This window comes from Triticum urartu, chromosome 3A, assembly GCF_056163025.1.
Source record: "Triticum urartu cultivar PI428250 chromosome 3A, HENAU_Tu73, whole genome shotgun sequence".
Classification (NCBI taxonomy): Eukaryota; Viridiplantae; Streptophyta; class Magnoliopsida; order Poales; family Poaceae; genus Triticum; species Triticum urartu.
Window position 1 is genome coordinate 2138662 of NC_141875.1, and position 9485 is coordinate 2148146.

Genomic DNA, 9485 nt, shown 5'->3' on the forward strand with positions numbered 1-9485 from the left:
TATGTTTCAACTGATTTTTTTATAACTTAGGTTGGGGGTGGGGGTTTGAGATTATTTTACGAGCAGATCGTTCGTTATGGTGTTTGAAATTTTAGTAGTTGAATAATCAGTTTTTATATAAATAAGAAATTTAGTATAATTGACAAACATTATATGTTTGAACTTTTAGATTTTTAGTAGTTGAACTTGTCAGTTTTTATATAAACAAGATTTTTAGCATAATTGACAAACATTATATGTTTTGAACTTTTTTAGTTTTAGTAGTTGAACTTGAAAGTAATATTTAATTCTATTTTTTAAATTATGTACATTTAACAGAAAGGCTATTAAGTTTTGTTCTTTTTAGAGGTTCATTGTTTTTGTATCATATTTTTTTCCTTTTTTCTTGTAGAGGTTAATTGACAAACATTTTTCTTGTGGTTTATATTTCTTTTGTCCCGCCCTCTGGTTTGTATAGGTGGGCTTATTTGGTGGGGTTTTTTGTTGACGATGTAGAGGCTATTGGGCCGTTTTCCGGCCCAGATAGCTCGTCCGCGTGCCTGTGCAGTGCGTCGTGCGCGTGCGCTCTGGGTTTAGTCCCACCTCGCTAGTCTAGGGGGCTTCGGACCTGTTTATAAGCGCAGTCGACGCTCACCAGTCGAACTCCTCTGAACACTTACCTGAGTGCTTATACACGGCGCTCGCTCTCTCTCTTGACCTGTGGGCCCTGGTCGACGGGGTCCTGCGTCGTACGGATTACTAGGGATTCGGCCACGGGCTTGAGTTCAAGTATCTAGCATTGTCAGGGCCTGCTCCTGACCTTGGGTGGTCAATTTTTTTGTTTTGTTTGAATCTAGTACTTGACAAACCAGTAACTTGGACTGGTACTTTTTGTTCTAGCTGTTGTCAGTTTTGTGTGAGTGTAATCTTTTTCATTTGAGTTTTTTGCCTTCTTTTTTTGTGTTTGTTTTTGTGATTATTCTCAAGTGTCTTTCTGGTGTCATTTTCAGAACTATGGTACTTGCGTGTAGACTGAGTTGTACTGATAGTGCATTCATAGTAGCGCTTACGGACTGATGCTTGTTTGTACTTTTTATTGTAGTAAGTATGTAATGTCCGATCAAGTGTACTGAGTTGTACTGACACGGAACAACGTTGTGTGATTAGTTGCATCGTAACTAGTACTTTAGAGCAACGACAACATTCCATTCAGAAGCTACTTTTTCAATTTTGAAATGATGGATTAACAACATACGAAGATACCAAACCAAACTTATATAATGAGATAAGCAAAAGATTGTACTTGATGACATAACTAAACTTGTTCAAACATGACAAGCACGACATAATCATACTGGTTCAACCCAACAAGAGCAAACTACTAATTTGAAACAACAAGATAAAAGGCAAGCACAAGCGGAAGTAAAACGAAGGCAGGCTCTGATGTATCTTCATCCTGTAAAGGGGTAATAGGGGTGGTCGTAGAAGTTGTTAGCCTCCCGCTCTTTCGCAAATTCTGAACCATCTGTGATGTAGTCGATCATGAACCATGACTTATACGCGGCGTACGCATCTACTCCTGCGTACTCGATGAGGTTGTCTGGCAGCTCGCTTGTCCCCCACAGTTTGTAGTCTTCCTGCGTGTTGATCTTGTTCTTCATGCCTTTGTAGAATGGGTGGATGACGCTGGCTGCAACATCAGTCAAGGAGTCGTACTCTTTTCCGGTGTATGGAACTCTCCACTTGTGCTGAATGTCGATGAACTTGTTGGGGTTGATCTCCATACCAGACAACTTCAGCTTCTCTTTGTCGCTTTCAATGCTGAAACCGGCAAATGTGAACAACTTGTCATGCTGCAGCATGTCGGTCAGGCGCTTGGGCCTGCAAGGGCAGAGACATTTTGAATATTAGCATTACTTTGATGTTTGAATTATCCATTTTTGTTTTGTTTTACAAGTGATGAATCCATGAAGTAGTTGTTTATGTAGGATAAACAATGATGAATGTACTTCAAAAACTAGTAAAGAAAGTTCTGAAATTAAATTAAGTACATCATGTTATTCTTCTTCTTGGATTATACATAGTTTCAGTCAATGTTGTATGTTCTGCATTGGTACTAGTTTAGTCTACTTTTGTTGAAATAGGATAACACAGAACCAGTGCTTCACCAAGTCCTTAGTTTATTTTCTTACGAAAATAACATTACATCAAATTCAGAAAATACTTCACTACATCAAGTTCAGAAATATCTTTTTTAATACATCGAGCACATAGACTACTCTATTGTATCAACTCTAGAAACTACACTAGTTGATCAACTTCAGAATTTAATCTTCTGCAAGATTTTCCAAATAGTAATCCAGTGTATCAGGTTCAAAAATACATTTTATAGAATATCTACTTGAGAAAATGCAGTAGTGCATCCACTTTTCACAAACCACACTAGTACATCTAGTTGGGAAACAAGTGTGATTAAATTTTCAGGATACAGTACTAATAAAACAGATAAACCATATGCAGGGCAAATGAGTAGGATTGCTCACCATTTTGTGGCCGCTGCGATGTGGTACACCAAGCAGAGTTCGTCGACGCACAACTGCAGGACTGCCGCCATCTGGGGAGGTTCATCTTCGTTGGTGTAGTGCACACCAATGCCGATGATCCTACGAATCCTGCCGCCAAGCTTCCTCCAGAGCCTGGAGATCACCTCGTCGGCCTTGTCTGGTTCGCTGGTGCAGACGATCTCCAGCGTCTCCTTATCGTGGAGCTCAACCCCTTTGAGCGTTCTGATGTAGTCGCACTTCTCACCGGGGACGTTAATGTCGACGAGGTTCCTCCACTTGTCCGACGTCTCGGCATGATGACGCTTGGCGGACGGTTCCTCCGCCATGGCCTTCCTCCGGCGACTTGTGGGCTTTGGAGAGAGCCGCTGGAGGTTTGTGTGCAGTGGAAATGGAAGCGGCAATGGTGGTTCGTGGGAACGATGGAGAGATGGAAGACAATGGGGTATTTTTTCAGTGCGCCGACGGTGGTGTGTGGGAGGCGGTTCATCGGGGGGCTTGTGTGTAGTGGTCGTGGGGGTCGCCGTTTGCACTTCGTCGTGGCAACCGCGCAGTGGGTGGCGCGGGTGGTGGCCTGGAAGAACTAACCGTCCAAGTTAAATGGTTTTTACTATTGAACTGGCTAGTCTTGTGTAGCTGTACTTATGACCTGCAAAACCCCACTTGCACGTCTCTGCGGTGGTGATGATGGCATTTTACTGTGGCACCGATTCGTATAGTCAAGCTGTACTTATCAGCTGCTTATCCCACTTGCACGTGTCAGCGTCTGTGTTGGTGGAGGACTGAACTCCTCTAGTGTCGTACTCGGACGGGTGATTGAAGTGTAATTGAACGTACCAAATACCAGCGATACTATGTGTGGTGCTAATGTTTTTTTAAAACAATTTTCGTATTTTTTAAAGGATTGTTTATATCAAGATAACATGTGAGTATTTTTTTACAGATAAATTAGATTTTCACCAGTACAGGATGTATTATATTCGCATTTTGCTTGATGTAATTATTTTTATGCACTGATGGTCTTTCTGAATTGGGACTTGTAGGAGCAGGCATAGTTTTGCATCAGATATATCAAGATAAGTTTTTTCAATTTTATTTTTGACTGCATTTAAAAGGATTATCAAATGGTTTAAATAATAATGTCACTGCTTCAGCGGGCACAAATCAGAAATTATATCAGTACTAACGTGTACTCTGCCTTGAACTGACGACTGATAGTTATCAGTACTAATATGCTACAAGAGTTTAAAATTTTCCTTGACATATTTTTTTCCTGAGTTACTGGTTCACAGTAGCCTTTTGCGTCGGATATATCCAGATAAGTTTTTTCAAACGTATTTTGTGACTGCATTCAAAATGATTATCAAATGGTTTACATAATAATGTCACTGCTCCAGCAGACACAAATCAGAAACTAAAAAATAACTTTAGTTCTGATCGAGAAATTGACGATAAAGCTAAATAAGTTTTGGTAAACGACAGTGTTTTTGTGAAATGCTTCCTCATTGTGTGCTGATTCAACTGAGACTACACGGTTATTTTTTAGTTGACGCAGCAGGATAACCACTATGTATTGTTCAGTCTTGAGCTTCTCCTAACTGTCCCCGAATGTTGTGCCTTGCCGGCGCTCTTTCCAGGTTGAGCCTTGGCAGCTTCATCGTCAGTTTCAGTTTCCTCGCCCCCGGCACTGTCATCTTCATTGTCTTCGTCTGATTGGCCGTCATTCTCATCAAACTCTTCTTCTTCATCGTCTTCATTTGATTGCTTGGAACTCTGTACCTTGCCCGGTTTATGTTCAGCTCCACTGACCTCCTTGCCCACTTTGCACGTGCGGGCATTATGTCCGTCAGTTCCGCCACACTTGCGGCAAGTGTAGCTGTTACGTGTGTTGTCTCCATTGGTAAAAGCTGGGTGGCTCCAATCTTCTTGTTCTTGTTGAAAGTGGCATCTGTGCAGAGTGGGCATGTGCGGTAGTTATGGTTGCTCACGACGTTGCATAATCCGCATGCCCTTACCCCGAGGGGTTTGCCGTCCGGGCCAAATTCCACGCGCTTGATGGGGCGTGGTGGCTTTTTGGCAGCTGCTTTCGCAGCTTTCGCTGCTTGCGTCTTGCTCTTCCTCCCCTTTGTGTTTGAGAATATTGGGGGTTTAATCACCCTTTCCTGCTGCTGCTTGTAGGATGTGCTATTGTCATGTCGTTCGCCTACAGCACCATCAAGCTCATGATCTCGCATGTGAGTTTGTCGGTGCTATTGAGTGTCCACACGGGCAAGCTCCGGTTGCTGCTGCTCCTCTTCCTCGTTCTCAAACGGGTCAATAGCTCCCATATGGTTCATCTCGGACAGCATTGTAGCAATATCCTTCTCAATGGCTTCATTGTCCGCGACACCCCCATTGTCAGCAGAATGCATGGCGTCGAGTTCTTGTTCAAGTTTGTCCATGACGACCCGCGTCCTTGCCATTTGCTCTTGGCTTCTCAAGCTTTTTCTGTGCACCCTCATGTTCAGCGTCAGCAATGAGCTTTCAATGCAGTATTGGGATGCCTTGTTTGACGCTACCGTCCTCAAGTCATTTCTATCAAATGTTGGCTGGATATTCGGTCGTTTGGTGTATCTCCTGAGTATGTATTTCTCTGGAACGCTTTGAGCCTTAATTGTCTGCATCATGCACAGGACATGCACGCAGAAAAGACCTGTATTTGTTTTTGGAAGAGGTGCATGTTTTTTGTCATTTCATTCGAACAAAAACTTTGCAAAAAAAGTAGTACAGTATGTAACATCTTTTTTGTAGTCCTCACCTGTGTGGTCCCATAGCCTGCACTCGCACTCATATGTTTCTCCCACAGGGTCTGCAATCACCTAGAATGCGTGCTGAGCCCACACAGACAGTTTTTGCGGGTGGTTGTAGCGCACTAGGTACTTTGTGGGCTCTCCCGTCTCTGTCGCCGTGAAGATAGTGCTCAGTTTTAGCCTATCTCTGATCTCGCTGTACACAGCTCGCGTGTACAGCTTTGCCATCTGGGTGTCAAACCCATAGAAGGTCAGCGTGTTTTCTTCCATCTGCAGATGCAAGAACGATGACCAAATTGTTAGTTTTCTCACAGGAAAAACTTCTAATAAAGTTTTTACTTTAGTAAGCATGTAATTTTTTGTCTTACGACAAGTGATAGAGCTATACCCGGTTACCCATTGTCTCCTGGTTCTCTGTCTGCCTCCTGCTTTTGACGCAGGAGTTTATCTGGCTGACAAACCGGTGTAGGTTATGTCTCTCATTTACGTAGTTCTTCTTGAGCACATAGTTCATGCTCTCACTTCGCTGTGTGGATGTCATTTTGGCGTAGAAAATTTCTTTGAAGTAGGCTGATATCCATTTCTCACGCTCGTTCCACATGCCCACCATTGTGGCATCATCATGGAGGTTGTACTTATCCATGAGTCTTTTCTAGGCATCCTCAAACTCAGTTGGCATGAGGGGCCAGTTGAGAATTGATGTGAATTCATCCTTAAGGTCCTCGTGCAGGAAATATAGGTACGCGAGGTGTTCCCTGTACTTCTTCATAATGTGCCAGCGGCATAGCTTATGAAAACATCTGCGATCGCAAAAGCCATTGCCTGGCACTGGTCTGGTAATGAGAAAATAAACTCAGAGTGGTCAGCATATGGTGGTGCATATATACAAATAGAACTGACACAACATTTTTTACCGTGTTAATTTCCTTTTATTTTTTTTGGGGGTAGGGGGTGGTGGTGGTGGTTGGGGGTGGTTTTCGCGGTTGTACCTGTGAGGATGCATGTAGGAGCCTTCCCTCTCATGCACCTTAAAAACGTCTTGAACAGCCATCTGAATGATTCTGCATCCTCATCTCTTATCAAGGCGAAACCAAAGAATGTAGTCTGTAAGTGGTTATTAGTACCGACAAACACCCCAAGTGGCATATGGTACTTGTTGGTCTTGTACGTGGTGTCAAATGTTACGCAGTCACCGAAGTCCTGATATGCACCTCGGCAGCTTGCGTTCGCCCAGAATATGTTCTTAACTCTATCGGACTCATCGAGTTGCATGTCATAGAAGAATTCCCTGTTTATAGCTTTCATCTCCCTAAAGAAGTTGACAGTCTTTAGGACATCATCCACATCATCAATCCTTGAATTCTTTGCTTTCCTGCATATAAAAAGTTTCATTGAAAAATGCACGTTGAACTGGCGTCAGGTGATGCGTTGCTTGATATGTTTGTACCGACAGAGGAAAAAAGGCGTACGCGGTTTATGGGAGGAGTACAAGTTTGTACTTACATGTTAATCAGGTCTTTGGCATTCATTTCGAGGAAGTAGCTACCAGGGTCATCACCGCCCAGAATGCTCATCATTTGCGCGTGTTCAATGCCTTTGAACTGCAGGTACTTGACGTACTCCAAGATTGTTTTGTCAAAGTTTTTGTGGGAGTGCAAGAAGACAAGCATTTGCGGAGTGAGCTGTAGCCTGTGGTTGTGTTCCCAGACTATCTCTTTTACGACAAGTGTTCCATCCTTTTCAATCTTCAGCCTCATTTTAGCCCCGCAGTTAGTCCTGGCTGTCGTTTTGTTCCGCTGTCTATTTGCTTCAGACACCTTTGATTCATAAACTCCATGGCACGTGCAATAAAGGTAGGCTCTGGTCTTAAGCTTGGGGCCTTCCCTGATAGCAAAACCAGTGTGCTTCGCATATACGTTGTAGAAGTTCTTAGTTTCTTCGAAAGTTTCAAACCTCATCTCTAGCCTTGGCAGAACATAAGCTTCAATGTCAGGTGGCTGCACACAACCATGACAAAACAAAAATGTTAGATGGGGTGGTCACGGCACCATGGTATGGACTGTGCTTGTATTTTTTTTTCTATATGGATACTTACATGTGTATAGCTCTGGGCTGCCTCTGGTGTTTGTTGTTCTCCCTAGTTTATGGGCGCCGGTGGTGTCACCCTTGGCACATGCAGCAATGCATCTCTTGGAGGGAGCAACGATGACGAAGATCTCTGTCTCTCGTTGTACGGACGTCTCTCCTCAGATTCATTGTGATGTTGCTCCTGTCTATATGGCTCATATCTTGTACTTTTGAACCTGCTAGAGTGGCCAAATTTTTTGTCTTTTTGCCCTGGTCTTCCCGTCGCAACTGCTTTTGCAGCACGGATGATTGATGTTGATGGAGCGACTGGTGGAAGCCTTCTTGTCCTTGGCTTTTTGCATGCGCTGGGGAAGGAAAACATTTGTTGTTGGTGATATTGTTGGCCTAGTTGGAACCCAGTAGCGGCAAATCTTGCATTCCCAGACATTGCTGTTTGCTGTATAGAAGGACCTGTCCATGCTTCTGATGATTGCGGTGTATCTTCAAATCTGCCTGTACTGTTGAAATATCCAGGCGGTATTTCTGGTGTTACCCAACCAGGTGGTGCCCCATATCTGTTTTGCTCATGAAATGCTTGCTGCGTGCGCCGCCTTGCATGCTTCTGCAAACAACATTCAAAAGTTTTTGGGATTAATCTGGTTTCGTTTTTCAGTCGAACTGATGAACATTCATGTTCAAACACGGATGTACTGATGTACTGTTTTTTTAGCACTGTTTTGTAAACTGGACATTGAACTCATGCATGACTTCTCCTTTGTTCTTCTGTAACTTATGCAACTACGCTTGAAGTACTCCTAGTTTATGTATCATTGAACTTACTGTGTAACTGTGGCACTCTCTCGTCACTATCTACCTGGACTGACGCATATATGCTATTTTTTCTAACTTGAACTGAAGATAGTATATTAGATGCACTGACAGTAACCTCGACATCCTAATCGTGCATCAATGCATATACATTACAAGTACTGCTAGCTTATGTATCACTGAACTTATTGTGTAGCAATTTTATATTTTTTGGTAACAGTTTTGTTACTCGTTCGAACTGATGCAATTACATGACTTGTACTCTTAGGAATAACAACATACAACTCTCAGCGGTAGCTGAACCTTGTCACAATACCTGGACTGACGCATATGTGTTATTTTTCTTTTAACTTGAACTGAAGATAGCATATTAGATGCACTGACAGTAACCTCGACATCCTAATCGTGCATCAAGTGGCAGGGGTGTCAATGATCTGATGCTAGCATTTGCAATGTACCATCGGGTTCTTCTTCATAGCAGGATTGAGGAACTGATGGAGTGACACAAACGTGGGGAGCAGACATTACCTCCAGTGTACTGTCTTCTTCTACCTCTCGTGGGCGTCTTACTGGCATGTTCTTGCGAGGCGGCACCATTGATGCAACACCTGCTTGTGGTGGACGTCCCGCGAAGAGGTTCGTAGAGGAAGCACCTTGCGGGGATAACTGCCCCGGAGAAGGAGACCCGGCGACGGAGGGAGGCAGGAGGCAGGGATGACGGCTCCGACGATGGATCCGGCGACGGAGGGAGGCAGGAGGCAGGGATGAAGACCCCGAAGATGGATCCGGCGATGGAAGGAGGCAGGAGGCAGGGATGACGACCCCGACGATGGATCCGGTGACGGAAGGAACGAGGAGGCGGTGGCGGATCCGTCGCCGGCCAATCACGGCGCCGCGGGCTCTCTCGCTCCGGCTGCGCCCGCGACGGCTGCCTCTGGCGGTAGGAAGCGAGTCGGATTGGGGCTGGATCGGTCGTGGACGCGTCGCGCCTTATAGGGGGCGTGGGTAACAGAATAGTCCAGCCATATATATATATATATATATATATATATATATATATATATAATCCATCCTACAACCTGGTGGTAGTTACCCCACATATCTCATATGCTACTATGTGATACTATAAAGACTATTTTATTATTTTAAATATGTTCATATACTATATCTAAGATATTTCAAAACAAGTTACATGAAAAATTGCATATGAGTCCATAGTTTTTGCTATATTTGTAAAATACGTACATATTTGTACGTCAAA

General features: G+C 43.6%; 2 protein-coding genes across 2 annotated transcripts; both read right to left on the reverse strand.

Moving 5' to 3' along the window:
• Positions 1 to 1430: 1430 nt before the first annotated feature.
• LOC147977538 (uncharacterized) lies at positions 1431 to 2869 on the reverse strand. Its single transcript, XM_087545801.1, has 2 exons — positions 2523 to 2869; positions 1431 to 1860 (listed from the first exon to the last, which is right to left on the reverse strand). The coding sequence occupies exons 1-2, from the start codon at positions 2867 to 2869 to the stop codon at positions 1431 to 1433; spliced, it is 777 nt and encodes a 258-aa protein (XP_087401927.1).
• A 2529-nt stretch (positions 2870 to 5398) lies between these two features.
• LOC147977539 (protein FAR1-RELATED SEQUENCE 1-like) lies at positions 5399 to 5939 on the reverse strand. Its single transcript, XM_087545802.1, has 2 exons — positions 5718 to 5939; positions 5399 to 5599 (listed from the first exon to the last, which is right to left on the reverse strand). Exons 1-2 carry the CDS (start codon positions 5937 to 5939, stop codon positions 5399 to 5401), a joined length of 423 nt encoding a protein of 140 aa, XP_087401928.1.
• Positions 5940 to 9485: the final 3546 nt, after the last annotated feature.

Excerpts from the sequence above, each read along its gene's own strand:
- LOC147977538 (XM_087545801.1), bottom strand. The coding sequence starts at position 2,869 with ATGGCGGAGGAACCGTCCGCCAAGCGTCATCATGCCGAGACGTCGGAC. Across the intron at positions 1,861-2,522 it reads ATCGCAGCGGCCACAAAATG|GCCCAAGCGCCTGACCGACA; the intron begins GTGAGCAATCCT and ends CTGCCCTTGCAG.
- LOC147977539 (XM_087545802.1), bottom strand. The coding sequence starts at position 5,939 with ATGGTGGGCATGTGGAACGAGCGTGAGAAATGGATATCAGCCTACTTC. Across the intron at positions 5,600-5,717 it reads AGGAGACAATGGGTAACCGG|ATGGAAGAAAACACGCTGAC; the intron begins GTATAGCTCTAT and ends TTGCATCTGCAG.